This window comes from Palaemon carinicauda, chromosome 10, assembly GCF_036898095.1.
Source record: "Palaemon carinicauda isolate YSFRI2023 chromosome 10, ASM3689809v2, whole genome shotgun sequence".
NCBI lineage: Eukaryota > Metazoa > Arthropoda > Malacostraca > Decapoda > Palaemonidae > Palaemon > Palaemon carinicauda.
Genome location: NC_090734.1, coordinates 138,049,687 through 138,065,487, shown reverse-complemented (window position 1 = coordinate 138,065,487; position 15,801 = coordinate 138,049,687). Strand labels below are relative to the sequence as shown.

At 46.2% G+C, this 15,801-nt stretch overlaps 1 protein-coding gene across 3 annotated transcripts in view; it reads right to left on the bottom strand.

Moving 5' to 3' along the window:
* Positions 1-15,801, bottom strand: part of LOC137648818 (protein croquemort-like) — a 122,422-nt gene that overhangs the window by 95,359 nt on the left and 11,262 nt on the right. For 2 of the 3 annotated variants that reach the window (XM_068381977.1, XM_068381975.1), the window contains exon 2: positions 14,714-15,039. The exons of the other annotated variant lie outside the window; for it this stretch is intronic. In XM_068381977.1, coding sequence (XP_068238078.1) covers positions 14,714-14,878 — 165 coding nt within the window. In that variant the 5' untranslated portion in view covers positions 14,879-15,039. The remainder of the gene's footprint in view (positions 1-14,713; positions 15,040-15,801) is intronic. 3 annotated transcript variants of the gene reach the window in all.

Genomic DNA, 15,801 nt, shown 5'->3' with positions numbered 1-15,801 from the left:
TCGGCCCACTGGGTCTCTATTGGGGAGGAAGGGTGGGTCCTTTAATTTATGATCACCGGGTAAGTATATTCAAAAATTTATTTTACTAATGAAAATAACATTTTCCAATATTAAACTTACCCGGTGATCATATAGCTGATTCACACCCAGGGGGGTGGGTAGAGACCAGCATATATGTTAACATTAAGAGCTAAGTATTTCGTATTTCATTTTAGCAGTTATTCAAAATAACAAACATAAAATTAACAAGTACCTGGTAAGGAAGTCGACTTGAACAATTACTCTGCCTTTAAGTACGTCTTCCTTACTGAGCCTCGCGATCCTCATAGGATGCTGAGCGACTCCTAGGAGCTGAAGTATGAAGGGTTGCAACCCATACTAAAGGACCTCATCAAAACCTCTAATCTAGGCGCTTCTCAAGAAAGAATTTGACCACCCGCCAAATCAACCAGGATGCGAAAGGCTTCTTAGCCTTCCGGACAACCCAAAAACAACAATAAAAAGCATTTCAAGAGAAAGATTAAAAAGGTTATGGGATTAGGGGAATGTAGTGGTTGAGCCCTCACCCACTACTGCACTCGCTGCTACGAATGGTCCCAGGGTGTAGCAGTTCTCGTAAAGAGACTGGACATCTTTAAGGTAAAATGATGCGAACACTGACTTGCTTCTCCAATAGGTTGCATCCATTACACTCTGCAGAGATCTGTTTTGTTTGAAGGCCACTGAAGTTGCGACAGCTCTAACTTCATGTGTCCTTACCTTCAGCAAAGCATGGTCCTCCTCATTCAGATGGGAATGAGCTTCTCGAATCAAAAGTCTGATATAATAAGAAACTGCATTCTTCGACATTGGTAAAGAAGGTTTCTTAATGGCGCACCATAAAGCTTCTGATTGTCCACGTAATGGCTTAGTACGTCTCAAATAGTACTTAAGAGCTCTTACCGGGCATAGTACTCTTTCTTGTTCATTTCCAACCAAATTAGCAAGGCTTGGAATATCGAACGATTTGAGCCAAGGACGAGAAGGAAGTTCGTTTTTGGCTAAAAAACCAAGCTGTAAGGAACATGTAGCCGTTTCAGATGTAAATCCAATGTTCCTGCTGAAGGCGTGTATCTCACTGACTCTTTTAGCTGTTGCTAAGCAGACGAGGAAAAGTTTTCAAAGTGAGATCTTTAAAAGAGGCTGATTGAAGTGGTTCGAACCTTGCTGACATAAGGAATCTTAGTACCACGTCTAAGTTCCAACCTGGTGTGGCCAACCGACGCTCCTTCGAGGTCTCAAAAGACTTAAGGAGGTCCTGTAGATCTTTGTTGTTGGAAAGATCTAAGCCTCTGTGACGGAAGACTGCTGCCAACATGCTTCTGTAACCCTTGATCGTGGGAGCTGAAAGGGATCTTTCCTTCCTTAGGTATAAAAGGAAGTCAGCTATCTGAGTTACAGAGGTACTGGTTGAGGATACTGATTTCGACTTGCACCAGCTTCGGAAGACTTCCCACTTCGACTGGTAGACTTTGAGAGTGGATGTCCTCCTAGCTCTAGCAATCGCTCTGGCTGCCTCCTTCGAAAAGCCTCTAGCTCTCGAGAGTCTTTCGATAGTCTGAAGGCAGTCAGACGAAGAGCGTGGAGGCTTGGGTGTACCTTCTTTACATGCGGCTGACGCAGAAGGTCCACTCTTAGAGGAAGTGTTCTGGGAACGTCTACTAGCCATTGCAGTACCTCGGTGAACCATTCTCTCGCGGGCCAGAGGGGAGCAACCAACGTCAACCTTGTCCCTTCGTGAGAGGCGAACTTCTGCAGTACTCTGTTGACAATCTTGAACGGGGGGAACGCATAAAGGTCTAGATGGGACCAATCCAGAAGAAAGGCATCTATGTGAACTGCTGCTGGGTCCGGAATCGGTGAACAATAAATGGGGAGCCTCTTGGTCATCGAGGTTGCGAACAGATCTATGGTAGGCTGACCCCACAAGGCCCATAGTCTGTTGCATACATTCTTGTGAAGGGTCCACTCTGTTGGGATGATTTGACCCTTCCGGCTGAGGCGGTCTGCCATGACATTCATGTCGCCTTGAATGAACCTCGTTACTAGGGATATGTTTCGATCTCTTGACCAGGTGAGGAGGTCCCTTGCGATCTCGTACAACCTCATCGAATGAGTCCCTCCTTGTTTGGAGATGTACGCCAAGGCTGTGGTGTTGTCGGAGTTCACCTCCACCACCTTGCCTAGAAGGAGGGACTTGAAGCTTCTCAAGGCCAGATGAACTGCCAGTAGCTCCTTGCAGTTGATGTGCAACGTTCTTTGATCCGTATTCCACGTGCCCGAGCATTCCCGACCGTCCAATGTCGCACCCCAGCCCGTGTCCGATGCGTCCGAGAAGAGAAGGTGGTCGGGGGTCTGAACAGCCAGTGGCAGACCCTCCCTGAGGAGAATGTTGTTCTTCCACCAAGTCAGTGAAGACTTCATCTTCTCGGAAATAGGAACCGAGACCGCTTCTAGCGTCTTGTCCTTTCTCCAGTGAGCAGCTAAGTGAAATTGAAGGGGGCGGAGGTGGAGTCTCCCTAACGCGATGAACTGGTCCAGTGATGAAAGCGTCCCTATCAGACTCATCCACTGTCTGACTGAACATCGGTCCTTCTTCAGCATGGACTGGATGCATTCTTGGGCTTGACTCATTCTGGGGGCCGACGGAAAAGCCCGAAAAGCTTGACTCTGAATCTCCATTCCTAGGTATACTATATTATTATTATTATTATTATTACTATCCAAGCTACAACCCTAGTTGGAAAAGCAAGATGCTATAAGCCCAGGGGCTCCAACAGGGAAAAATAGCCCAGTGAGGAAAGGAAATAAGGAAATAAATAAATGAAGAGAACAAATTAACAATAAATCATTCTAAAATAAGAAACAACGTCAAAACAGACATGTCATATAATAAACTTATCAACAACATCAAAAACAAATATGTCATAAATAAACTATAAAAAGACTATGTCCGCCTGGTCAACAAAAAAGCATTTGCTCCAACTTTGAACTTTTGAAGTTCTACTGATTCAACCACCCGATTAGGAAGATCATTCCACAACTTGGTCACAGCTGGAATAAAACTTCTAGAGTACTGCGTAGTATTGAGCCTCGTGATGGAGAAGGCCTGGCTATTAGAATTAACTGCCTGCCTAGTATTACGAACAGGATAGAATTGTCCAGGGAGATCTGAATGTAAAGTTTGGGATGGGACGAGTTGGGACTTTTCCATATTGACCAGGAGACCCAATTCCTTGGTCAGATCCAGAATCCACTGTAGATTCTCCAGACAGCGACGACTTGACGCAGCTCTTAAAAGCCAGTCGTCCAAATAGAGGGAGGCTCTGATGTTTGCTAAATGCAGGAATTTGGCAATATTCCTCATCAGTTTGGTAAAAACTAGAGGTGCCGTGCTTAGGCCAAAGCACAGGGCTTGGAACTGGTATACAACCTTCCCGAAAACGAACCTTAGAAAAGGTTGGGAATCTGGGTGGATGGGGACGTGAAAGTAAGCGTCCTTTAGGTCTAACGAGACTATCCAGTCTTCCTTCCTGACCGATGCTAGAACCGACTTTGTCGTCTCCATGGTGAACGTCTGCTTTGTGTCACCTCCACCTTGCGTGCGGATGACGCCACCAGGTCATGAGTGTCTTTCTGGATCAAGGAGGCGGCAATCTCCTTGATCAACTCTTCAGGGAAGAGACACTTCGAGAGCGGAGCAAACATAAGCTCCGACTTTTGACATGGGGTGACTCCAGCTGACAAGAAGGAGCAAAGGTGATCCCGCTTCTTGAGGACCCCGGACACGAAAGAAGCCGCAAGCTCACTAGAACCATCCCGTATGGCTTTGTCCATGCAGGACATAATGAGCATGGAAGTTTCCTTATCAGAAGGGGAGGTCTTCCTGCTCAACGCTCCCAAACACCAGTCCAAGAAGTTAAAGACTTCGAATGCACGGAAAACTCCCTTCATAAGATGGTCCATATCCGAAGGAGTCCAGCAAATCTTGGAGCGTCTCATAGCCAACCTGCGGGGAGAGTCTACCAGACTTGAGAAGTCGCCCTGGGCAGAGGCAGGAACTCCCAAGCCGAGAACTTCTCCCGTGGCATACCAGACGCTAGATCTGGAAGCAAGCTTGACCGGGGGAAACATGAAGGATGTCTTCCCAAGTTGCTTTTTGGACTGCAACCACTCTCCCAGTACCCTTAAAGCTCTCTTGGACGAGCGAGCGAGTACGAGCTTCGTAAAGGCAGGTGCTGCTGACTGCATGCCTAAAGCGAACTCAGAGGGAGGCGAGCGTGGTGCTGCAGACACAAACTGATCCGGATATAAATCCTTGAACAGCACAAGCACTTCCCTAAAGTCTAAGGATGGAGGCGTGGTCTTGGGTTCGTCGATGTCCGAGTGTTGGTCGTCAAGATGTGCAGTTTCGTCATCATCAGAGAGTCCGTCGTCTGAATGTTGAGGAGGAAGAGGCAACGGAGTAGGTAAAAGCTGGACGGCTGAGTCCGGCAGCACGGGTGCATGCTGAGTGGGTGAGCAAAGCGTCTACTCCCGACTGAGGACGGATAGCGGAGACCACCGTAGGTTGCGGAGGCTGACGCACCGCGTCAAAACACGGCAGCTTAACTCCACCCTCCTGTTGTTGTGGTAGCACACGCACGTCAACGGAGGGTTCCGTGCGTCTGTGAACGTCAGCATGCGTCTGGCAGGGTCGACTGCGCATGGGTGGAGGAGCTCTCACAGCTGGAGTGTGGGAGCAGGCAGCCTCAGCGTCTGCTGGGCGCACAACCGTGGTAGGTTGTAGGCTAACGGGTGCAGCGTCAGCCTTCTCCGCACGAAACTCCTGCATAACCGCAGCTAACTGAGTCTGCATAGACTGCAGCAAAGACCACTTAGGGTCTACAACAGCTGGTGTGGCAACAGACGGAGTTACTGCCAGTTGCGGTACCACTTTGCCTCTCTTAGGAGGTGTGCAGTCGTCGGAGGACTGCAGCGAGTCCGAACTGACCCAGTGGCTACACCTGGGCCGTTGGACTTGCTCGGAAGGGACCTTGCGTTTAAGAGGCCGTGAGACCTTGGTCCATCGTTTCTGGCGTGAAACCTCTTCCGCAGACGAGGAATGAACGGGCTCACTCGTCTTCTTGTGGGTGGGACGATCTAGGCAAGATACGTCCGAAACCACGGAGGGAACGTCTGTCCGCTGATTAAAGCCTGTCGAACCCTTTGGTCGTACGACATTGCTTCTCCCCTGGGCTTGGGAGCTTGCAAGAGGTCCCGGACTGGGAGGACAACAGGCACGAACAGACGCACCCTCATGCGTAACACTGACACTTTTCACTGCACTAACACTCACTTCACTTCCCACTGCACTCTTACCTTTCAACTCCCTGACGTCAGCCATGAGTTGATTGCGGTCATTCGCCAATGACTCGACTCTCTCACCGAGAGCCTGGATGGCACGCATCATATCTGCCATCGAAGGTTGATGAGAGCTAGCAGGGGGGTCGGGTGCAACCACTACAGGGGAAGGAATAGGTTGTGGGGCATGGGGAGAAGAAAAATCAATTGAGCGAGACGAACTCCTCCTGATCCTATCCTTCTCTAGCCTACGTGCATACTTCAGGAATTCTTGAAACCCGAATTCCGAAAGCCCAACGCATTCCTCACATCGATCTTCCAATTGACAGGCTTTACCCCTACAATTGGAACAAACGGTGTGCGGATCGATAGAGGCCTTCGGAAGACGCCTTGAACAGTCCCTAGCGCTACACTTCCTGTACTTGGGGACTTGAGAAGGGTCAGACATCTTGAATTAGTCAAAGGGGGGAATTCAAAATCTATCCAAGTCGTCAACAAATAATCCAAAATCCAAAAAAGAATGCAAGGAAGTATTGAAGATAACTTCTGCACAGCGATAGCTAATAACCAGAAATGAATACTTCACCAAATAACGTGAAAATCAATCCAGAAAACAACAGCGTATTTAGTAGGTCTTGCCGGTAGCACGACAGAGAGAAAATTGGTTCTGTGTTGACATGGAGTACTTGAGTACCTGCTCGACAGATGGCGCTGTTGATGTACACCCCCACCTGTATAGCGATCGCTGGCGTATTTCGTCCTTAGGTTTTTCTGTCGGGCAGCAGAGCTGACAGCTATATGATCACCGGGTAAGTTTAATATTGGAAAATGTTATTTTCATTAGTAAAATAAATTTTTGAATATACTTACCCGATAATCATGTAGCTGTCAACTCCGTTGCCCGACAGAATTCTACGGAAGGGATACGCCAGCGATCACTATACTAGAAGGGGGTGTACTCACCAGCGCCACCTGTGGCCAGGTACTGCAGTACTTCTTGTTGACACCACCTCAATTTTTCCTCGGTCCACTGGTTCTCTATGGGGAGGAAGGGTGGGTCAATTAAATCATGATTATCGGGTAAGTATATTCAAAAATTTATTTTACTAATGAAAATAACATTTTTCAATATTAATCTTACCCGATAATCATGTAGCTGATTCACACCCAGGGAGGTGGGTGAAAACCAGTGTACATGTATATCAGTAAGCTAAGTATCCCGTATTTCATATTATTAGTTATTCAAAAATAACAATGAAATTATAAGTACCTGGTAAGGAAGTCGACTTGAACCATTACTCTGCCTTTAATAAGTTCGTCTTCCTTACTGAGTGCAGCGTTCCTCTTAGGAGGCTGAACAACCCTAAGGTGCTGAAGTATAAAGGGCTGCAACCCATACTAAAGGACCTCTACACAACCTCTAACCTAGGCGCTTCTCAAAAACGAATTGACCACCCGCCAAATCAAACAGGATGCGGAAGGCTTCTTAGCCTACCGTAACAACCCAAAAAACAACAATAAAAGCATTCAAGAGAAAGGTTAAAAAGGTTATGGGATTAAGGGAATGTAGTGGCTGAGCCCTCACCTACTACTGCACTCGCTGCTACGAATGGTCCCAGGGTGTAGCAGTTCTCGTAAAGAGACTGGACATCTTTGAGATAAAATGATGCAAACACTGACTTGCTCCTCCAATAAGTTGCATCCATAATACTCTGCAGAGAACGGTTCTGTTTAAAGGCCATCGAAGTGGCTACAGCTCTCACTTCGTGGGTCCTTACCTTCAGCAAAGCAAGGTCTTCATCCTTCATGTGAGAATGAGCTTCTCTAATCAGAAGCCTTATATAATACGAAACTGCGTTTTTGGACATAGGCATCGAAGGTTTCTTGATGGCACACCATAAGGCCTCTGACTGTCCTCTTATAGGTTTTGACCTTTTAAGATAGTATTTCAGAGCTCTGACAGGGCAAAGAACTCTCTCTAGCTCGTTACCCACCATGTTGGAAAGGCTAGGAATTTCGAACGATCTAGGCCAAGGACGTGAAGGAAGTTCATTTTTAGCTAAAAATCCGAGCTGTAAAGAACATGTTGCTGATTCGGATGTGAATCCTATGTTCTTGCTGAAGGCGTGAACCTCACTAACTCTTTTGGCTGTCGCAAGGCAGACGAGGAAAAGAGTTTTGAGAGTAAGGTCTTTGAAGGAAGCTGACTGGAGAGGTTCGAACCTAGGAGACATAAGGAACCTTAAGACTACGTCTAGATTCCAGCCTGGAGTGGACAAACGACGTTCTTTAGAAGTCTCGAAAGATTTAAGGATGTCTTGTAGGTCCTTGTTGGAGGAAAGATCCAAACCTCTGTGGCGGAGAACTGAAGCCAACATACTTCTGTACCCTTTAATCGTAGGAGCCGAAAGAGATCTAACATTCCTAAGATGTAACAGGAAGTCAGCAACTTGGGTTACAGAGGTATTGGTAGAGGAAACTGCATTGGCTCTGCACCAGCTTCGGAAGACTTCCCACTTGGATTGATAGACTCTACGAGTGGATATCCTCCTTGCTCTGGCAATCGCTCTGGCTGCCTCCTTCGAAAAGCCTCTAGCTCTAGCGAGTCTTTCGACAGTCTGAAGGCAGTCAGACGAAGAGCGTGGAGGTTTGGGTGTACCTTCTTTACGTGAGGTTGACGTAGAAGGTCCACTCTTAGAGGGAGAGTCCTGGGAACGTCGACCAGCCATTGTAGTACCTCTGTGAACCATTCTCTTGCAGGCCAAAGGGGAGCAACCAGCGTCAGCCGTGTCCCTTCGTGAGAGACGAACTTCTGAATGACTCTGTTGATGATCTTGAACGGCGGGAATGCATATAGGTCGAGATGGGACCAATCCAGCAGAAAAGCATCCACGTGAACTGCTGCTGGGTCTGGAACTGGGGAACAGTACAAAGGGAGCCTCTTGGTCATGGAGGTGGCGAACAGATCTATCGTTGGCTGACCCCACAAGGTCCAAAGTCTGTCGCACACGCTCTTGTGAAGGGTCCATTCCGTGGGGATGACTTGATCTTTCCTGCTGAGGCGATCTGCTGAGACGTTCATATTGCCCTGAATGAACCTCGTTACCAGTGTGAGGTTTAGACTTCTTGACCAAATGAGGAGGTCCCTTGCTATCTCGTACAGCTTCCTCGAATGGGTCCCTCCCTGCTTGGAGATGTATGCCAAGGCTGTGGTGTTGTCGGAGTTCACCTCCACCACCTTGTTTAGCAGGAGGGACTTGAAGTTCATTAAGGCCAGATGAACTGCCAGCAGCTCCTTGCAGTTGATGTGAAGCGTTTCCTGTTCCTTGTTCCATGTTCCCGAGCATTCCTGTCCGTCCAAGGTCGCGCCCCAGCCCGAGTCTGATGCGTCCGAAAAGAGATGAAGATTGGGGGTCTGAATCGCTAACGATAGACCCTCCTTGAGAAGGATGTTGGTCTTCCACCACATGAGAGTAGTCTTCATCTCTTTGGTGACAGGAATAGAGACCTCTTCGAGCGTCAAATCCTTGTCCCAGTGAGCTGCTAGATGGAATTGGAGAGGGCGGAGGTGGAGTCTCCCTAACTCGACGAACAGGGCTAACGATGACAGGGTCCCTGTTAGACTCATCCACTGTCTCACCGAGCATCTGTTCCTCTTCAGCATGCTCAGAATGCACTCTAGGGCTTGGCTGATTCTTGGGGCCGACGGAAAAGCCCGAAAAGCTTGACTCCGAATCTCCATTCCCAGGTAAACGATGGATTGGGAGGGAATAAGCTGGGACTTTTCTAAGTTGACCAAAAGACCCAGTTCCTTGATCAACTCCAAAGTCCAGTTGAGACTCTCCAGACAGCGACGACTTGTGGGGGCTCTTAACAGCCAGTCGTCTAAATAAAGGGAGGCTCTGATGTCCGCTAAGTGGAGGAATTTTGCAATATTCCTCATCAGACGCGTAAACACCATAGGCGCTGTGCTTAGGCCAAAACACAGGGCTTGGAATTGGTACACAACCTTTCCAAAAACGAATCTCAGGAAAGGTTGGGAGTCTGGATGAATAGGAACGTGAAAGTAAGCGTCTTTCAGATCCAACGAGACCATCCAGTCCTCCTGCCTGACCGCTGCTAGGACCGACTTCGTCGTCTCCATAGTGAACGTCTGCTTGGTGACATAAGCATTGAGCGCACTGACGTCCAGCACCGGTCTCCAACCTCCTGTCTTCTTGGCCACCAGAGACGGTTGTAGAAGCCCGGGGATTGATGGTCCCGGACTATCACCACTGCCTTCTTCTGTAACAGGAGCGACACCTCCTGGTGTAACGCTAGCCTCTTGTCCTTTTCCTTGTAGTTGGGAGAGAGGTTGATGGGAGAAGTGGTCAGAGGGGGATTGCGGCAGAATGGTATCCTGTAACCCTCCCTTAGCCACTTGACAGACTGGGCGTCTGCACCTCTTCTTTCCCAAGCTTGCCAGAAGATCTTGAGTCTGGCTCCTACTGCTGTCTGGAGAGGAGGAGAGTCAGTGTTTGCCTTTCGAAGGCTTGGGACCTTTCTTAGACCTGCCCCTGAAAGCGTCTGGACGGGTACTTCCTCGGCTGGGGGCTCTGCCACGAAAGGGCGGAATAAATCTTGTAGCAGGAGTATCGGCCACTGGGGTGCGGTAAGTTCTAGGAACCGAAGGAGCAACCTTAGCCTTACGAGCTGAAGAGGCCACAAGGTCATGAGTGTCCTTCTGAATAAGGGCCGCAGACAATTCCTTGATAAGCTCCTCAGGAAACAGGAACTTAGAAAGCGGAGCAAAAAGTAACTGAGACCTTTGACAAGAGGTGATACCAGTGGAAAGGAAAGTGCACAGTTGTTCCCTTTTCTTGAGTACTCCCGAAACAAACATGGAGGCAAGTTCGCCGGACCCATCGCGAATTGCTTTATCCATACAGGACATTATAAGCATGGCCGAGTCCTTGTCAGAAGGGGCAGTCTTCTTGCTCAAGGCCCCCAGGCACCAGTCGAGAAAATTGAAAATCTCAAAGGCGCGAAAGACACCCTTTAAGAAGTGGTCTAAGTCGGAAAAGGTCCAGCAGACCTTAGAGCGCCTCATAGCCGATCTACGTGGAGAGTCAACCAAACTTGAGAAGTCAGCCTGGGCAGAGGCAGGGATTCCCAAGCCTGGTTCCTCTCCTGTGGCATACCATACGCCCGCCTTAGAAGTCAGCTTAGTAGGAGGAAACATAAATGAAGTCTTCCCTAGTTGCTGTTTGGACTGCAACCAATCCCCTAACATTCTTAAAGCTCTCTTAGAGGATCTAGCAAAGACGAGCTTAGTGTAGGCCGACTTAACAGGTTGCATGCCTAGAGAAAACTCTGATGGAGGAGAGCGAGGGGTAGCAGAGACAAAATGATCCGGGTAAACCTCTCTGAAAAGAGCCAGGACCTTGCGAAAGTCAATGGAGGGTGGTAACGACTTGGGTTCCTCCACGTCCGAAGAGGGATCATCTAGGTGCGCAGCTTCCTCCTCAGAAACCTCATCACCTGAGTGTTGAGAAGCGAGAGGTAAAGTTACAGCGGTAGGCTGAACAGCAGAATCCTGACAAGCGGGTGCAAAAACACTTGCGGTCTCATCCTCAAGTCTCTGTTGAAGAGGATGAGGGCTAGTAATGACAAAGTCATGAGGCTGGGATGAAGGAGGTTCTGCGGAGGTTTGAGGAGCAAGTGTGGTGAGAGGCGACTGAAGTAAAACCTGAGGTTCAGGCTGCAAAGACTGGTCAAGTAGAGGAGGAGGTGGTAGATGCATGCGTTGAGGTGGCTGACTCATTGCATGAGATTCCTGTCTCAAGAGTTGCGCTTGCTTCAAGGGTTGAGGTGGTTGCGCAGTAAGAGATTCCTGTCTCACGAGTTGAGGTTCTTGAGGTGTGAGCTGCGAGAGTTGAGGTGGCGGCTGCGCAGAACGCAGCTCCTGTCTCACGAGTTGAGGTTCTTGAGGTGCTTGCCTCGAGAGTTGAGGTGTCAGCTGCGAGAGCTGAGGTGGCTGCCTCAAGGATGGTAGAGGTTGTCGTACCTCAAGAGGTTGCTGCCTCGAGGATGGTCTTACTGCAAGAAACTCTTGTCTCAAAGGTAGAGGGGGTTGTAAGGCATAAGACTCCTGTTCCCATTGTTGAGGAGGTTGCCGCGTGGTAAGAGGTTCCTGCCTTAAGGAAGGTGGAGGTTGCTGTACAACGCTGTTATCTGGCAACTCCCAACGCGGTAGCTCACGCATGGAGGTAGCTTGAGGAACCTCAACTTCGTACGTCTGGCAGACTGGACTGCGTAGAGGAGGAGGAGCGCTCGCAGGAGGAGGTGTAACCTTCTCTGCCTGAAACTCACGCATCAATACCGACCGCAAACTGCGACTGCATAGACTGCAGCAAAGTCATCTTGTGATCAACAGACGTTAAGGTCTGTTGAGGTAGAGCCTTAACAGAAGTTGAGGTCTGTTGAGGCACCGCCTTACCTCTCTTAGGAGGCGTGCAGTCACCTGATGACTGCGGTGAGTCAGAGCTAGCCCAATGACTACATCCGGGCTGTAGAACTCGTGCGGTCTGGACTTTACGCTTAAGAGGTCTTGAGACCTGAGTCCAGCGTTTTCTCCCCGAAAATTCTTCTGCAGACGAGTAAAATAAGGGCTCAATCGTCTGAGAGTGGGAGTGACGATCTCTGTAAGATACGCCCGCAACCACCGAGGATACTGCTGTGCGCCGATCAAGGCCTGCCGAACCCTTTTGCCCTTCGACATTGCTTCTCCCCTGGGCTTGGGAGCTTGCAAGAGGTCCCGGACTGGGAGGACGACTGGCACGCACAGAAGTACCCTCACGCACAACACTGACACTGACACTAGCACTCGGCACAGCACTGGCACTACCACTTCCCACTGCACTTTTCACTTTAAGTTCCTTGACGTCTGCCAAGAGGAACTTGTGGTCACTCACTACCGACTCCACTTTATCACCTAAAGCCTGAATGGCACGCAAAACATCAGACATATCAGGCTGAGCACAAATAGTAGGATCGGGGGTAGCCACTACAGGGGGAGGAAAAGGTTGAGGATCATGGGGTGAGGAATAAAGCGAAGAGCGAGCCGAACTCCTCCTAACTCTCTCTCTCTCTAACTTAGTGGTATACTTGAGGAATCGAACAAAATCAAGTTCCGAAAGTCCGGCGCATTCCTCACATCGATCTTCCAACTGACAGGATTTTCCCCTACAGTCGGAACAAACGGTGTGAGGATCAACCGAGGCCTTCGGAATACGCCTAATACAAGTCCTACATCGTCTTTGGGGAGGAGCTTGAGAAAGGTCAGACATCTTGAATCAAAGAACAGTCAAGGGGGATTCCAATTAAAGCAAAAGATCGTTAACCATTAATCAAATCAATATAAAAGCTATCTAAGCTAATAGACAAGTTTCCAGTATAGCGAAAGCTGAAATCTTAGAGCAATACTTCACCAAAAACCGTGAACAAGACTCCAAAATTATAAGCGTATCCATGTAGGTCTTGCCGGAAGCACGACAGAGGAAAAATTGAGGTGGTGTCAACAAGAAGTACTGCAGTACCTGGCCACAGGTGGCGCTGGTGAGTACACCCCCTTCTAGTATAGTGATCGCTGGCGTATCCCTTCCGTAGAATTCTGTCGGGCAACGGAGTTGACAGCTACATGATTATCGGGTAAGATTAATATTGAAAAATATGTTTTCACAAGCATGAAAATGTATCTGTTCCTAATGCTTGGGGAAAACGGAAAGTTAACAAAAAATAGTTAAAGATGGAACCTATTCATTTGAGACAGAATTGACAAAGTATATAAAAATTTTAATGTATGAAGAGTACAGAGGATATAAAATACATGCATCATCGTATATGAGGAGAGTGTTGGTGTTAATACTCGCCAAACTTTCAAGGAAGAAATGGTATTGGAAAGAACAAGATTGTGCAATGAAAAATACCTAGTCATTAGTGTAAGGAGATTTTACAGGCTATGAAACTTATAGGTTTGTTTCTTGTTTTGGAAGAAAGTCACTACTGTATTACAATCGTTCAAAATGTATAGCAATTTTCCTATTAAAGAAATTAGACGTGTAACTTGTACATATATAAGTTTAAATTACCTTGATGTTAACTTTAAATATTTTGTTTAAATTTATAAGCATGATTTAATAAAAAAGCTAAACCCAATGTAAATTCTACAAGGGGAGATAACACACAGATAAGACCTACCGTAAGCAAAGTCATGGGGGCGGTCACCACGTAGGTAGGCCCATAAAATATGCAATTTACAAATAGTGACACTTTTGAGTAATCACTCAATTTTTTATCAAGTATATTTTGAACATACAGTATATCAAATGTAAGCTGGCATCACAAACTTCTGTTTATGTACGCTAGCATCACATATTCTGTTTGGTTGACTAAGTTGACATGTCAGTTCCAAGTCGTTTAGTGAGGAAACCAAGCTATTTTCTTTTCATAACCCCTTCCCCCTTCCTCAACATATTTTGCTAATTATTGCTTTCCAGAATTTAAATAACCACCTAATTACCGTGCAAGAAGATGAAAACTGCAGGATTGCATTATTTTGGAGTAAATGGAGAGCGTGGTGTTGTAAACATTTACAGAGTTCTCTTGATTAAGGGTAGGAGCCTTCGTATATCAGCGGCCAGTTCCTCACACGTTCATTAAAAGTGGACATCACTAACCCAAACTTTCCCCCTAACCTAACCTAAAAGCCGTGTCCTTACCTACTTAGCTAAAAGGGGGCCTAACGCCACCCTGCGACCCCCCTTACACTGCCGTATTCTAAGTTAGACATAATACATACAGGTGGCCGCTATCATACATACACCCCGGAGCCTACACGATTGTAACATCCTGCTTTTCCAACTAGGGTTGCAGGTACGCAAGTCAATAATACCAATAATTCCTAATTTCGGATTACCATCAAACAGTCATGGGAGTCACTAAGTGGGAATCGAGGTTATGTTAGTGGAGGATGGAAGCTAGCATTGCAAAGGGGTTGATATTAGCAATAAGGACCAGAAATACAGTACACACGATAGGATACAATTGGCTATACCAGTATATTAAGTAGAAAATTATCAAGTTAAAACTAATCAAAAACCAAAATGAGATTTTTGGGAAATATTGTCTATCACACTAACGGACCAATATAAATTTCAACTACTGTATACCAATAGAAAAAAGTAAAAAATTAAGTAAAAAATAATTAAAAACCAAAATGAGATTTAGGGCAATATTGTCTATCACACAATAACTGACTACTTTAAACAATTTCACACCAGTGAGTACTTACATTTTTCATTACACTAGAGAAGATAAGTCGACAGCCTCCTGCAATCATCACAATGGAAAACAAGGCTAGAAGTAAACCCAACACAAATATCAGAATCTGCCATTTGGACAACAGACATTTTGACTTTTTCTTGGGAGGTATCAATGTTTCGCTTCCTTGATCCATGTCTTTCACAGTGTGAATCCTTAATTTGGATGATTTCTTCCGTTCCCCGATAATACGCAATAGATGTTTCTCTCCCAAAGAGTTGAAAGGTAGAATGACGTCTCTGCTGATAAAGTTTAGGATAGCTGTTCTGGGATCCTTGATGTCCTTATCACTGCCATCTGTTGACAACACAAGAAAATGCTATCAGTTATATATATATATATATATATATATATATATATATATATATATATATATATATATATATATATATATATATATATGTGTGTGTGTGTGTGTATATACATACACACACATATATATATATATTATATATATATATATATATATATATATATATATTTTTTTTTTTTTTGTGTGTGTGTGTGTGTGAAGGGAAAGCTGTAAAGACTTAATTGAAGTTAATACTTCCATCTTATTGACATCATCTAAGTCACAATCACAATAAGAACAGAAATATAATAACTATGTAGTTATAGCAGAAAAGTTAAATCATATGCAGTCAGTTTCTTGATGAGCACACACGTCGGATAACTAAAAAAGAAAAAAAAAAAAAAAAAAGATAATTCATCATTACTGGAAAACAGATTTTTTGTCCTTGGGTACAGGTGATTAAAAAGGACTACAATACTTCCTTGGATATATTAATATGGATTAGGCCTACTGTCTCGGCCTTCGACAGACCAAATCTATTGTCACGGTGGGTTTTTCTTTTCCTCCTGACATAAATTCTAGTTATTCATCAAAAGAGAACTTTACATTCGACGTGTAAGAGAGAGAGACTTGATCCTTATCTAGCTTTATTCAGCTAAAAAGGTTGTACACTGTTCCATAATTTGATCTTCCAGACTGATTTCATGATCACAGATCTCCAAGACTAGTTCCCTGAAATTATTACAGTTATTTAATTTTTCTATTCT